Genomic DNA, 16,435 nt, shown 5'->3' with positions numbered 1-16,435 from the left:
AACACTCAACCCTGTTAATTATACAGGTGCTCGTTCCGTATAGTGAATGTTCTCTCTCGTGTCCGCGCAAAACCACGTTGTCGAGGGCATTAAACCTGCAAAGTAATACGTTACATGTCGTTGCGCAAGTTACTTGAATTCGAAAGATCGATCAAGTTTTTGTTATTCTTTCCGGGACGGCGAACTTGTTTTACTCTCGTTGGGTATAAAAATCTTGTTTATGATATATATGATGAAAATCTTAGCGTGTTCGAGTAGTTGAAGAAAATTTTCTTTTAAGACTACTACTAGTTAACGTCCGGTTCGCTTTTTTTTCCTTGTAAAACTTGTCCGCCAATTGGCCTCGAACTAGTTTACAAGCCAATTCAAACTTTTTAAACAACTTTTAAAGAGTATAACGAGCTTTAACAATATGCAACTTGTTAAACAAAAATAAGCTTTAATGCGGTTATTGACCGAGACGAGTTTTAGAAATCGAATCACTCTGAATTTAAATTGGTTTTTCTATCGGACGATTCAATCGACAGTGTGGTATATAAGCTTATTGAGACCAGTTTTCGATAACCATCTATTTAAATGTTCTATTTGAAACTCGTTGTGGAAAAATGTAAATGGCCTTCTACAGGACGTGCCTAGACGGGTGTCATTCAATATTTGATTAAGGAGATTGTTTTATCTTTTGTAGCCTCTGTCAGAAGACTAAATAAATTGCCGTTAATTTTTTAATTGAGCTATGTCACTGTCCGTTTATTTTAGGTTTTTGCTTTTGATTCCTAAATAGTAGTTTTTAGAATAGTACAAAGTTTGGTATTCATAATTATATCGAACGGGAGAATGACTAAAAGTTCTTTGATTTCATTCCTAAAGCTCTTGGCACACAGATAGAAGATTGTAATTGATTATAAAAAAAGTAAAAGGGAAATTAGACGGAATTCGAAACTCGCCAAGTACGATTTGGAATCTTCGGAAGACTATATACGTGGAATTAAATTAAAGTTACAAACGATTCGATTCAAACTAGCAGGCTGCTCACGCGCACTTTTTCACGTTTTTCGATAATCGTTTCACGTAAGAAACCTTCTTCCTTCCGATATTTTTCCGGACCCTTGGATCCTTGGAACAATTGGGCATTTACTACCAGTGGCGCAGGTTCAATTTTCAAAAAAAAAAAATCTCTTTTTTCAAAGAGAGAATTTAAATTCTCTCTTTTAGAGAATACCCAAATAGAAATATTTTCACTTCCTGACAAAGTGACAAATGGCCTTTTGCAGAATTCATAAGTAGAAGTCACGGAATGCTAATTTGCAGAAAAGAAGTCTGTCCACATAGTTTTGTGAGTTATTAAGTTAAACACATGTTAAAAGTACACAGCAGTCTCGGTACCATCGTCGACGTCGCAATGAGTAATGAAACAAGTCCACACGCAAGTGAAAAAAGTCATGTAGAAGCTTCTAACAGTGATGCCTTTTTCCCCCGGAGATTTCTCTCCCGAAAAAGAAAGCGAACTTGGTAAGAAAACTTTGATCTGTATCTGCACTAATTGCCTCGAGATGATTGCAAACTAAACATGATCTTTAAGGAAAAATTAATAAAACCTTTATTCGAAAATAAAGGTCCAAAAATCTCTTCACCAAAAATGTAAGATTCGAATTGTCTGAATTCTAAATTCAAAAATACGGAATAAGGATACGAAAACTAATAGTTTGGAAGATACAGAAAGTGCTGGATTTATTTCAAAGAAGAAAATACTGTTGAAATTTATTTAATCAAGAAATCTAAATTGATTTTCTATTTTACACTTTCTTGTATTTTCCCCAAGTTTCTTTTTTGCTACTCTCTCTCTCTCTCTCTCTCTCTCTCTCTCTCTCTCTCTCTCTCTCTCTCTCTCTCTCTCTCTCTCTCTCTCTCTCTCTCTCTCTCTCTCTCTCTCTCTCTCTCTCTCTCTTTTTCTCTCCTTTTCTCAAACGACCACTCGATTCAACAGTAAATCTTGTAAGTCTCTTTTCTCCATGCGTTGTTCCAAGAGCTCACGAAAGCTCGGAAATGTACCTACACTTTGGTCGGAATACGATACGAGGTCTGTTCGTGAGAGCAGCCATCTGTAACCCGGTCCCCATTGAAACAGTCCATCCTCCACTCATGGGTTTTCTTGAGTAAAGTAGACCGTAATTAGAATTTCTTCCGGGTTGTTATTCTCGACACTAATTAATTAAACATGTTACTCCAGATCATAAAAAGTTCGGAATATACTTCCAACCGAGCACGAGATCTTATTTTTTATAATCAACTTCGTTTTAAAACCCTCTAATTGAAACAAGCCTTTTTTTCAAACATATATTGTCACGTCCTCTTAAAATTACAAGAAAATTATATTAGCCACATATATGATTATTATTTCTCTAAAAGGGAGATTATTTTCTCCCTTTGATGGAAAAATGACATGTGTATAAGTAATCCTACAATGGGGGTTAAGCACCTTTGACATTTTCATTCACTTACCCAGTACCCTTGACTTTGGATTTGAAGCTCTGGTCGACTTTTCAGGTTTTTGATATTCACGCACTGGTTAGTTTTCTCTTTGGCTGGTGAATTAGAGTTACAGTTGTAATTTTTAGAAATAGTTTCGAATTTCGAATAATAATGTACCTAATTTATTTATTTATTTATTTATTTATTTACACTTCTTACACTTCTAATATGGACTTTTTTTTAAGTATAAAAGACATGTCATGAACATTCCCAAGAGAGGAATCAGGTGTTAGAAATCGTTTCTTATCCACTCCCGAATCCAATTTTATTTTCTCCGATCTTAACTCTCATCGGGAATGTCACATTCACACAAGAGGCAGTGCGTAAATTCTCTCACCTGCCGTCCGGGTAGATTGAATGTGATATTCGATTCAATAGATAAAATTCCACTCTGGTGTTAACCATCAATTTTTTTGTGCTTTTGTTTTTGTTACTGCTCTCTTATAATTATATTTGACTTTTTTACCTTTGTGAAGGCAAAAAATCACACATCTGTTGGGACTTGAAAAGCATCCACATTTATTCCAATTCGAATCTGAATTTTGACAGTGATATCCATCAAGTTTCATCCAATGCACAGTCATAATAAATCATGCATCTTTCTCAAAAGTTGGATCAATTCCAAAGCAGAGAAAGCTAACTTTATCGAAATGAGATCAAACGCACGTTCTTCTTGAATCATGAACGCGAATATCGATTTCAGAAACTAAGTCGGATTATTCGGAGAGACTTTGACTAGCGCATGTAATTCGATTGAACGTCAAATGGATAGCATATCCTTGAGGAAGAACAGAGAAGGAAATAACCGATAAGGTTCATTTCATAAATGATTTCGAAGAATTTAATTATTCACCGATTGATTAATTTTCATTCCCTTTCGCTCATCTCAACTTCTCTTATACATGCTCCACATTCGTCGATTCCATTTATTTTTTTATAAAAATAACTTTTACTTCCTGAGTCAAAGCTAAAATTATATAAGACAAGTTTGAAAATTTAGAATTATTTTAAAACAGGTGATTAAGAATTTAATTGTGAGAGAAGATATCGACGGGTTTTTTAGTAGTGGGAAAAAAAATTTAATTTTCTTTTCTATCTATTTTTTTTTGCCAAGTGTTAGTGTGGTTTTTCTTAACGACTTTCATTCTTTCTTTCTCTTGCTATTTAACTCTTTCAAGTTGCTCAAAGACTAAGACGAAGGAAATTAAACTTAATCTTAGATGAATCATGAAGTCAACGTAGCTTTATTACCGTAATTTGTAAAGAGTCCACATCTCGAAAAAACGAGAGGAGTAGCTTCTCTTGGTACAAAAGAAAAAAAGGGGGAGGAATCTTAAAACTTTTTCCCCAGAACATGAAAGACAATTACTCATTTCTTCTTTCTTGCAAAATTTACATTTGCTCCTTATTGGAAGATATATATTTTTTTCTTACCTCCAATTTACAAGTGTTTTTATTGGAAGGTATATTTCATCTTTAAAATATAAATTTACAATTGTTTCAAATTTGCGCGCAGATGTGTATATTTAAATTTCGTTTTTATTATATAAGCTATACTTCTTCTTTATTGAAAGATATATTTCTTCTTTATTGAATTTGTTTTTCTTTCCTTTTTAAAATTAGCATTCAACTTTTTTTTTCTTCTTTCTTCATCATTTTTCTTAACATTCGACTTTTTTTTTTTCTTTCTTCATCATTTTTCTTAACATTCGACTTTTTTTCTTCTTTCTTCATAATTTTTTTCACATTCAACTTTTAGAATTCAACTTTTTTATTCTATCTTAATCATATTTTTTAACATTCAACATTTAGAATTCAACTTTTTGTTCTTCTTTCTTCATCATTTTTTAATATTTAACTTTTTTCTTCTTTCTTCATCATTTTTTCAAACATTTAACATTCAACATTTAGCTTTCAATTTTTTGTTCTTCTTTCTTCATCATTCTTTTTAACATTTAACTGTTTTTTCTTCTTTATTCATCATTTTTTTAACATTTAACATTCAGCATTTAGAATTCAACTTTTTGTTCTTCTTTCTTCATAATTTTTTTTAACATTCAACTTTTTTTCTTCTTTCTTCATCATTTTTTTAACATTTAACATTCAACATTTAGTTTTCAGCTTTTTTTTCTTCTTTCTTCCTCATTTTTTTTGACATTTAACATTTAACATTTTTCTTTCTTTATCATTTTTTTAACATTGAACTGTTTTTTCTTCTTTATTCATCATTTTTTTAACATTTAACATTCAGCATTTAGAATTCAACTTTTTGTTCTTCTTTCTTCATAATTTTTTTTAACATTTAACTTTTCTCTTCTTTCTTCGTCATTTTTTTAACATTCAACATTTTAGGTCCACCCTTTGAAAAGTGGAATATTCTTTTTTTATACGCCTAATATTTTCTGTCTTTTAATATATCTTTTCGTTTTTATTGCAGAATGACACAATGCAAGTTGTTTGGCAGTACAATGCGGACGAGCCAGTATCCGCAGCTGGTGTTCTTCCCGCTCACGGAGCCGTTCGAGGGTCGCGACCTCTTTACTTGGTACAGAGGGACGCTCAACCTAAACGCACTTCTCGGAACTACGAGAATGATCCAGCACTTCAGGTGTGGGATGTCTTGAATCATCAGGTGAGTGACCATCAAAATTTTTTCAAAGTCCATTCAAAGTTGACCCTATCTACGTATTTTTATAGCCATTTGTAAAAAAATCCACTTGGTACTTCAGGAAAAATGTTTTACTAACATCTCAAAAATAAAGAAAACCTACAGTCGCTTTTTTTGTTGTTAAATTTCTTGATTAGCCGCAGCTTGGCAATTTCCCAGAGTAATAAAGACGTTTATGACCGTATAAGTGGTTTGAAGAGACAAGTGTTGCGAATTTTGATGTTTAACATTAAATATAAAGAAGAAGAAACTAATTCATTATTATTGTTGAGAAATTCATGAAGTTTAACTTTAAATAAAACTTAATTAGATTTTTTTTTAATTGGAGCATAGGAGTTTTGCCAATTAGCACGCTATCAGTACCTTGTTATAATATTGCACTTCTATTGGTGTCACACGCGCGGATATGCAGTTAATCTATTACGTAAAGAAAGAGCAGCATAATTCTATTGTGATGAGTATGAATGGGAACGTGTGTAACTGAAAAATAAACATTGATTTCATCAAAGAGAAATCAGAGTCTCATGTGTATATGGGAATCATAGATTTTATCATCAGAATTTTAAAAGAATGGTTCTATATCTTCTTCTTGTTTATGAGTTTCAATCTACCTCTTCTTTGTGAGTTTTTATCTATACTTCTTGTACATGTGAAACAATTAAATTCATCTCATTGAAATAATTTTAAATATAATGCTAAAGAATACATCTTATCGAAATGAGAGATCAAAAATTATAAAATGTATTCCTGACGTTATAAATGTCAACAATTTAGAAACTTTAGAAAAAACTGATCTGTGTACCTGTCGAACTCGACCGAGAGAATCCCGGATTGAATTGAATTTCCAATTCTTCCAATTGAACGAAACTCATAAAGAAAAATGGTCAAAATTTATAGGAGGAAATTAAATTCAAAAAAAGAATTGTAAAAGAAAATTTTTTACTTCAATAAAGTTGTTCAATTCTTCAAAAAAACATTCTTTAGAAAATTTTTTTTTTGTCACTCCTGCTGTGTTTGGTGCTTTTGTTAACGTGTAAAAGACGCGTGCGACGAAAACAGCCGATTGCACCTTTGCACGTGAGACAAATGTTCGAACGCATTTGCACCCGAGTGGGTAGTGGATTTTTATCGGAAGAAACTCTCTGCATTGTGCTCCGAATTTATGACGATATAAATCCACTCGGGGTCACATCCGGCAAAAACTATTCGTTCATTAGCGTCGCTAGGTCATAGATTATAGGGGAGCTATCGTGAAATCGGACAATGCTAATTCCGCTGTTCAAGTCCGTTTTATATATATATTCAAGGGTTGAATTAGGCCATGGCAGTGCAGCCGTTTCCCCGATGCTTGGCTTAAACTTACTTCTAATTAGCTTTACACGGAGCGAATAGAAATAAGACGCGCCTCTAACCAAAGATTTCCGAAAATCAAACTGTTATCTTATTAGATCTAGGGGTAAACTTAGTCTTTGCTTAAGTGACAATCCTGATTGAGGATCAAATTTCCCAAAAGTAATTAAGGAAAACATTAAAGTTGTTCCCTCGCGAATTGAAGGATTCTTTATATTCGCGAAATCATGGGAACTATGCGACGTGGGGGAAAGAGCGGAAAATAATAAAATAACAATCAAATGAGTATTTAACTATCTATTTATTCTTTTGGATCGATTGACGTTGTGCTTGGTCAGACAGAGTCATAACCTCGGGCGCATCTGTATGAAATGGGAAATGGCCCGGCTGGGTAATCTCGAAATCGTTAATTTTGCAGAAATACGTGGGAAAATTGCAAAGCCCGCGAGCTACTTAGTTCAACGAAAAGAAACTAAAAAAGAAATCTGGGACAGGAAAGAAAAATCTTGGGCTTTTTTTTATTCTTAGACGTCCTTCACTTGGATCGGATTCTTTTTTTCCTCTTCCTTTTTTTTGTTCACTTTCTCTACTTTTTATACACTCTTCCATAAAAGTTGATACAAATTTAATAAAATTTTAATTAAATTCGCCACGTGGAATTTATTTGTCTCGAATGTAAATTTATTCTAGTTTGTTGAATATTATTCGCAACCATGTCCGGTTAAATGTTTCTGCAATTTTTCGGAAGTCAAAGTAAATTCTCTCAGTTATTTTATTTTATTTTTTTTTTTGCTTCTTTTCAATGTTGGTTCTGCACAAGGCAGGAGGACGATAATTGAATCGGCGCCTCGATATTCGTTTTTCTCGCGTTCTGCGTTGCTTCTCGTCTGCGGCAACCACTGAAAAACTTGACGAGCAAAAGTCCATCCGTCCTCTCTGCGGCTTTAAATAACGCATCATGTTTATGCATCAAGTCGAGACGCCTGATCTTTTTAATGATGCTATTTATATTTATTTCGCAATTAATGCTAATGAGATGACGCCATAATTGACTTTGATAATAGATTCGATAGAAATTGTAATTAAAAAAACTATTTAAAGAATTTTTTTTCTGATACATTTCGAGTACTTCTTGAAGAAACAAAATGTCAAGTGGATTTTTTTACTTCTTTCAGCTATACGGACTCAGTCGTTCAAAATGTAAGAGTTGATTTAAATTTCTCTCTTTTTTTGCAGGTTGGCTTACCAACGGAGCAAGATACGCTGCTTTGGTGTCGAGTTCTCAAGATGCCGAACATACACCATAAACATCACGTTGTGAGAGTAAGTCTTCCTTGATGAACAACTTCTATCAGTTAAATGCGTCCTCGACCCAATTCGTTAGTAAATGCCTCTCTCGCTGAAATTATAGTAGGAAAACTTGTGCCGTCAGTTCTCGGGAAAACTGGACCGGAAACTTGGCTAAATCATACATGAAACAGTCAATGAACGGAAGCAATTTACAGCTTTTGATTCGAGATGTACTTTCTGATTGCATTTGTCCAGTTTGAGTATCAAACTTTCCAGTTTTCTTCGTTTGTTGTCAACACTCCTATTTTTTTTTTGATAATTCAGTATGGGCGTAAAATTAAAGTCGTGAATTGCTTTGTTTTCTCGCGTTCAGCTCGGGTACTTTGAACTTTAATATTTTCTGGAACATCTAAAATAAAAGAACCAACAATTATTCATAATAGATTATCCTGTGTTTTGTTTATTTCTTAATCGAAGGAAAATAATTTTTGATAAATTGAAGCTTTCGGAGTTTAGTATTCGACGTGTGATTATTGTCAAAAGTTAAACTCTTCTACGTGGAGTAATTAAGATTAAAGTGAAGCTAGAGAATTAAACCTTCCGCACCAGAGGTGCGAAGCGCGTTGAATTTCCGGTTCTATAAAGTTGCCGATATAGACTAGTGGCAACTAGTACGTGGATCTGGAATATGATCGTACGTGATTCAACTTCCCGATGTAGAAACTACTACATGTTCCTTTAACCCACCACGTTGCCTTCCCTCGAATGTCATTCTGTACCTTCTGGAGAATTAGAAATTGAGGAATGACTCGAACAGATTAATTTATTTCCCAAATAAGAAAAGTTAATTAGACTTTATTAAAACTTTGTTTTTAATTTACAGTACGAGCCGGTCATTCAGCCTGGTAACAAGGAGTACCTGCACCACATGACTTTGTACGAGTGTCGAGGCAATCAGACAGAATTGGAGGGTGCTGCAAGGACCACCGGGGGAGTCTGCTACCAACCTGATCAACCTATGCCCAAGTGCAGCACCATAGCAGCTACTTGGAGTCTCGGTTCCGAGGTAAATACTTTATCATCCACGGGAATAATTCCCCTATTTCCAATTTGCCTATTTGTGGACTCTAAATATAGAAAGATATCTCAATGTTTAAAGGAACATGTCAGAGGGAGAAGCAAATGTTAGGGAAATCCTCTGCTTCTTAATTTATTAGAGGAATGTAGATTACTTGTTGCAAAAGCAGATGGAAGAAGAAGAAGAAGAAGGTAATTTATAACGTGATGGTACAGGAAAGGATTCACAGGGGCTATTTGCGTGGGCAATCTTGAGTCTAGAATTTAAGTTGCGACGCGAATTACTCTCATTCCATCGCGTCAGCTATACTCACCTGTGCCATTAGTATCCACAGATATCGCACGTCAGGAAGTCTTATTCCCATTTGCTTCTCCACTCGGTGACTATACGATGAGTTCTCTCTCTTTTAACCTAAAAGACGGCACTAACGCCGCCGTTTGCGATAATCCCGCGAGCAAGGTAATGCATACCAATGGCAAAACGACCACAAACTCGTTCCCTGTGGTCGGTGGAAACGTGAGCTCCCTGTGAAGGTGCAATTCCACACGCGTTCTCTCACGATTTCATACATACACAAACATAAAGTTTTCTATCTGTACCGCACGCTCTGTTTTTGCTCTCTCGTTCGCTGCTCCTATATACGTCTCTCTTAACTTTGCGCAGGGCTTTAATTACCCACCTGAGGCCGGATACGCGCTGGACCCGCATACTGGACCACGATACTACATGCTCGAGACTCTCTATGTCAATCCAAGGCGGGACGCCTTCATTAACGACAATTCTGGATTGCGTTTTCTCCACACGGAGAAACTGAGAACACACGATGCCGGCGTTCTCAGCATAGGTATCGATCCTAATTGGCGCCACATCATACCACCCGGGCAATCGGAAGTCATTTCCGAGGGCCATTGCATCACTGAATGCACGGGACAAACCATACCTAATAATGGAATCAATATGTTTGCCGTCATCATGCACACACACGAGCTCGGCAAAAAGGTCAGGCTGAGGCAGATCCGAGGCGGCGAGGAAATGACACCAATCGCCGCTGATGGCAACTACGATCCCAAGTACCAGGAGTACCGAAGACTACAACGCCCCGCCAAAGTCTATCCGGTAAGTTTTGATCCTCTTAATTCTCACTCTTTCCTGTTATTCTTAATCTCTAAATTTAATACCATCAGTAGTTTTATTTATGAAAGCATTCCCAGTGAACTCCAGAAAACTGTTCCATAACTATTCCAAAACTGTTCCATAACTGTTACAGATTTGTTCCTTATCTGTCATCCTTATCAGTCATCCTAAACTTGTAACATCCCCTACAAGGGATGCTACAAGGGATGCTACAAGTTTAGGATGACAAAGGAACAGTTATGGAAAAGTTTTTTGGAGTTCACTGGGTTTATGATGAAATACATAAATGATGATGAAAAGCATAAAAAAAATGTTGCAGTAAAATAAAAATACTTTCAAGAATGTTTACCATCTCCTAAAGAGGGATTTTTTTACCATGATTTTATTTGACTTTAGATTTAAATTTAAAGAATTAAAACATTTAGCTTCTTCTCTTCTTGGAACATTAGGGTTCTTGTATGTTGTGCATTTCCTTATCAAGCACGTTGAAAGAAACTCAGAACATTCCCTGAACTTGACCAGTATACTTGGACGTTGCGTGACCTATCAGATACACGTTATTATCTCCTCCTTCTAATCAAATCCCAACTCGCTTTTTTTAACCTGAAGAATTTTTTTTTTGCTTTTGATTACAGGGCGACCATTTGATAGCAGAATGTACGTATTCGTCCGAATCGAGAGGCGTTATAACTTTGGGTGGATTGACAACAAGAGAGGAGACTTGTCTAGTCTCTGCCCTCTACTATCCACGCATCGACTTGTCCCTCTGCTATTCACTACCATCACTACCCACCGTTCTTCACAGTCTCGGAATTCAAAAACTCATAGAGTGAGTATATTTTTAATGTTTTTCAATTCTTCTAAATTTATAATTCATGGGACTAGAATTAGTAAGCAAATAAATTAATAAATAAAGAAAGAAAAAAATTTAAGAGCTTAACTATTCGGCTCCGTAGAATTGTGTACGGAGCAATGATCCACTTGATGTGGAACTATATGCAAACGAAGTTAAAGAATTTAAGGTACAGAGAATAACAGTGTTGAACTATTTAACCACCACTGCGAAATGTCAAGAGCTGTTATACTATTTGGAAGGACAAATTATCTAAACTCAGTGAGTCTCCATTATTTTCAATTGGCTGTTAGTACCATTTGTCACTAAGTGCTGCAAGAGTGGGTCGGGTGAAGATTTATAACTTATAACTCGTCGCACAATGTGCACATTTCACTGCCTACATGGACCAGATAGAGAGAACTCTATCTCAGTGCCAAAGAATTATTCTCATTACTCTTCTTTTTAATTGAGAATTTCACGAGGAAACCCATTTTCTTACAATTTATCATTTTGAATACCATTTTCGAATCATATATATCTCGTACTGCAGAAAAAGTTTATTACATCAAAGTTATTCAACTAGCAATATATTTTATTAAAGTCCAATCTCTATTCATCGTAGATTTATGATGGAAAAAGTTTTATTTATTATTAATTATAATTTTTATTTAGTTTTTATTTATTTTATTCCTGAATATATACTGGATATTCACTAGTTATATATAAAGTATTAAATATTTTCTCTTAATTAATTTTCGTTTATATTTAATTCACTTGGGACGATTCGTTGGATAAAATCGATTATTGCTTCTGGGTAATTCTTTAATACTTCGGGGGGTTTTTGTGGTCGAATTCGCTTGAAATTCCTTACATGGGGTTTTTCGAGGTTACTGATATCGAATCTGATGTTGGATTCGAAAACAGTGACCCCAACAATCCCTGGATGACAGATGCGATAACTTGGAGTTAATGAGTTTCAAGCAATACGTAATTAGGGGTCCTCAATGTGAAATTCAAAATACGGAATTGACTTGATTTGTTAATTAAAAAAATTTGTTTGGTGCTACAAAACCATGAAATTAATTTATAGCGTAGGAATTAAATTATATAATTATAAATTACCAAATGATAAATTTTAGTTCCCTTGACTAAAATGCCCTGAATTTGAATTCTTTCTTCACCCGTTTAACCATCGATTTCTCTTCCTGTTACAGAGGTTCGGGCCCAGTCAAGATTCAAGAGCCACCTGAGTTGACCGGGATGACACTGGAGGAACGCTTATTGAGCTATGATTGGCAGGAGAGCTTCCAGAGTTTCCAAGATGCCACTCGAAGGGGAACGTTCAAGCCTCTTTGTTCCAACAGTAAAGGGGTCGCCTTACCCGGAATGAAGGTCGAGTCTCATTATCCACGGATTTTGAAGTCCTATCAAGAAAGTACACTGCCCTGCTCGAAGAAACCCCTAAGAAATAGATTTTCAATGATTCTAAGTGAAGATGGTGATCTCGGAACGCCAATTGATTCCGATAGTGACGAGTCAAATGCAGTTGAACGTGGACAATTAGTTCGTAATAAAGTGTCGCGAAGCAGTGAAGGTCCAATGGCCGGAAGTTCCGGAGCAAAATCAGTGTCCATCGCGTTATTAGTGGCCGCAATTGTTTTTGCCTTCAGGTGAAGGACAATGTGTTTTTAAAGAGAAGAGAGTTTTTTTTAATGAAAATAATACAACAGAAGACGCTTTCAACGGAGACGCTTATGTGAATTACCAAGTCGATGGTAAAGTGTCTAACGGGTATTCGAAATATTTCTGATTCTCTTTTTCATAACTGAAGATATGGAATATCGAAGGGACATTATGTGTACTGAAAAAGAGAAAGGGGAGCGTAGTTTTTTGAATTCTCTTTAGAAGAGACATTCAGGAGATACAAATAGGCTGTTTATTTGCCGAATGGGAGTCGTGCAAAAAAAAAATGTTTATAAACTACTTTTTCTAGTGCGAATGAAAATGTTTGGGGTTTATTTTCGGCTTTAGTTAGAGGGCCATTCAGACCCATTTTGAGATTTGCACGACTCACACTACGGAAATTGTATATTTTGTTAATTGTATTAGAAAACTTTTGTGAAAGTTATAATATGAGTGTGATTGTATTTACCGGGGAGAGGCAAAAGCTTCCTCGTGAACCTCACGTTGACTAGTCGACGAAGTACTGATTTAATTTATAAGTCGTACCCCGAGTATTTCGATCATCGCTCGTTATGACTTGCTTGTATTATTCTGTACAGTTTTTTATACATAGCAAAAACATCTCTTCGTTGTTTCAAACGGGGAGAGTAATTATTTATTATTTTATTATTTAAACGAGAGATTATTTTTAAATTGTTGATTCTTATTGCTTCGTGCACAGAGACTGAGTGTCTTTAAATTATTATATTTGCAAAAACGTTTGATTTACTTCTGTCTCTCAAAGCCTGTCGGGATCAATAAAATTAAATAAATTAAATTCAATTTCATTTCATTTCTCTAATAATGTCAAAGAATTACAATTCAATTTTTATTGGATTAAAATTTAAGATCTTTCTCATCTTTTAGAAGAGTTTCAACGCGAAAAGAGCTTTCGAGACAAATTACATTTTTTGATGTTAGACTGAGTCCATGAGAAAGTGGAGTTGAATATTCGAGAGACGATAAAAGGTTCCCTTCTAGAGCATAGTGTTTCACCTAGCCGACTAATCGATATTAATATGTCGTGTAGTAATATTTTACAATTTAATACGATCATTATTCATAAATGTCATAGAACATCTGTGTGTGTAGTAAGGTAGGGCAAACTTAATGCAAACCAAAAGCTAAAATTGAACGCAACGTCTCGATAATCGAACAAGTTTGCTTTGCGAAAAAAACATACCATATTGGCGCTTTTATAATTTTCCAAAAAAGTTTATTAAGCAATGAATATGAAATTCTCCAAATTGTCATCAAATTACCGAAAGCCACAAACTGCATTTAAATCTTGTTTTAAATATCAATTTCATTAAATTTGTTACACACAAAAAGTGATTTATCCAAGGGTCGAAACTAGTTTCGACTTTCCATGTTCACAAATTAGAGCCCGAGGCAGCGACAAACCGGTCACTGAAACTTCCGTTTTTGCTAAAGTAATTCGATGGTGATACAGATACGATTTATCCTATCAAAATGTAAAAGTCGCCAGGTAAAAGCGACAAAGTTGGGCACTAGGCAAACTAACCGGTGATAAGAACAGAACAATCAACAAAAAAAAAAAAAAAAGTGTCACGATTACATGTCACTTAAATAATTGAGATTACTTTGTAGATAGAAAAAAGATATATGCATTTATTGTATTCAACAATTTTTGAATCACGTGAATGTTAGTTTATTCTTTATACACGGATTTCCTGTTCTCGTCGCACAAATCAATAATCCTAGTCACAGACAATTTTTATATTTTTCAAAAAATATAGTTGCATTTTTATCTACAAAAACAAATGGCATTTCACTTGACTTGATTTGCATAGTCACTAAAAAAAAGTACAAAAGATCAAAAAAGAAAGCATTTCTCAAAAATAGATTTCAAATTCTCTGCCACATATCAAGGATTTTAACACTGTTTTTGTATTCACTTTGCCAAAATAGTTTTGCAGTGTTTAAAAAAATCACGATGACTTATGGTGTTTAAGAGAAAAGTTATTGCTTGGCAGAAGCTCATTGAGTAAAATATATATATATATATAGAGAGAGAGAAAGATACTCGTTTTTGGGGAGAAGTGCAACGAGACCAGGAAAACCGTCAGGGTATATATTGTATGTAGAAGTTTTTAGGGAGAGCAAGTGAATGTTGCCGCATTGCCGCTGTTAATGTGAAATGTCGGTGAGAGTTGGATCGCGATGCATATATAAATGTTTTTGAATGTGAAAAAGAAAATGAGAGTGTATTTGTGTACGTATGAATGAATGAGGGAGAAAAAAAAGAGAACAGAGAAAAGGAAGAATGCGTGTATATAGCAAGAGTTCTGTACATAGTCATAGTTTTATGTATACACATCCGATAGTCCTAAAGGTACGTCCACATACCTAAATCAAGTGAATAGATTCTTTGTAGCTCTATCGTTTATGTATTCATGTACCAAACGCCCTGTCCTTCCAGAAAAAAAGAAGATGAAAAAAAACTTGTCTTAGATTTATACTGATCTAATTTACACCTAACGTTTACACCTAAGACGTTACACTATCATCTACACTGTAACAAATTGTATTATATTTTATATATATATATAAATATGTAAATGTTTTTTATAAATGGATTTTTTATTTATACCCAAAAACCTCATTATAATAGTTCTTTACAAATAAAAAAAAGTCTTTACTCCATAATGGTTAAAATTTTTTTTTTTTTTTCTTTTTATTTATTTTTTCATCAAAATTGTGTTTTACTTTAAAGGCATAAGTTTAAGGTTGGACTATATCAAACGCACGGACCGTGAGAAAGTCCCTGTGAAGCGATTGGACGATGAAAAGAGGGAAAGGATAAATTTACCCCTTCCCCTTTATCTCCGTCCAATCGCTGACTGAGAGAAAGGCCTTTCTCACGGTCCGTGCTTTTTGATATAGTCAGGCTTCGCACGCAACTACTAAAATCTAATATTTACTACTTTTTCCGTTATGCTACTATTTTGGTACTTTTTTTACATTTCAATCACTAAAAGCTACTATTTATATTTTTTTTTAAATTTCCACTTCTTCAAAATTCGCTAATACAAGGAATCAAAAAACTATTCTCAAAACTTATAATCAAATTCTTTAAAAGGATTCAATTATTTTTAAAAAATATTCGAAATTCAATTATTTTCAATATCTACTATTCTTTGATGGAATTCACTTATTTTCAAATATTTTAATAAAATTTTTCGAAAGAAATCAATTATTTTTAATACAATTTCAATTAAATTTTTTTGAAATAATTCAATTATTCTTTTAGATTTTAATAAAATTCTTCTAAAGAATTCAATTATTTACGCAAATAATTCTTTGAAAAATTCAATTATTTCGATAAATAACAAAATTATTATAATTCAATTATTTTAAAAAATTCAAATAAAATTGTTCGCAAGAATTTAATTATTTAATTTAATTTAATTACTCAATTAATTATTTAATATACCTTACTATTTTTAATAACTTTTCGCATTATTTTCATAAAAATGTCGATAAAATTCTTGAAAAATTAAATTATTTGTAATTGAATTTAAAGGAAATTTCAATAAATTCCAATATTAGTTATTTATAAAAATCTTTATAATCTTTTAATTAAATTTTTTAAATAAATTTAAATACATATTCTAAAAACATACTTTTTCAAAATTTTCAATAAAATATTCAGAAAGTTCAATATTAAAATAAAGGTCTTAATATACATTATATTAAATAATTTACCTTATTTCGATTTCACAACATTTAAATTCATTTCATAATACATTAAATTTTTTTTTAATTTATGTTCCTTTTAAAAATATACTTTAATTTTCTCAGAAAC

At 33.7% G+C, this 16,435-nt stretch overlaps 1 protein-coding gene across 3 annotated transcripts in view; it reads left to right on the top strand.

The window, feature by feature from the left end:
• LOC122510531 (MOXD1 homolog 2) overlaps positions 1 to 15,202 on the top strand; it is a 126,297-nt gene extending 111,095 nt beyond the window's left edge. For all 3 annotated transcript variants that reach the window (XM_043625264.1, XM_043625265.1, XM_043625266.1), the window contains 6 exons: positions 4,967 to 5,161; positions 7,784 to 7,870; positions 8,721 to 8,903; positions 9,579 to 10,031; positions 10,685 to 10,878; positions 12,099 to 15,202. In XM_043625264.1, coding sequence (XP_043481199.1) covers positions 4,967 to 5,161; positions 7,784 to 7,870; positions 8,721 to 8,903; positions 9,579 to 10,031; positions 10,685 to 10,878; positions 12,099 to 12,558 — 1,572 coding nt within the window. In that variant the 3' untranslated portion in view covers positions 12,559 to 15,202. The remainder of the gene's footprint in view (positions 1 to 4,966; positions 5,162 to 7,783; positions 7,871 to 8,720; positions 8,904 to 9,578; positions 10,032 to 10,684; positions 10,879 to 12,098) is intronic.
• The last annotated feature ends 1,233 nt before the right edge of the window (positions 15,203 to 16,435 follow it).

This window comes from Leptopilina heterotoma, unplaced genomic scaffold (assembly GCF_015476425.1).
Source record: "Leptopilina heterotoma isolate Lh14 unplaced genomic scaffold, ASM1547642v1 Lhet_7, whole genome shotgun sequence".
Taxonomy (NCBI): Eukaryota; Metazoa; Arthropoda; class Insecta; order Hymenoptera; family Figitidae; genus Leptopilina; species Leptopilina heterotoma.
This window is presented reverse-complemented; position numbering and strand designations above follow the sequence as displayed.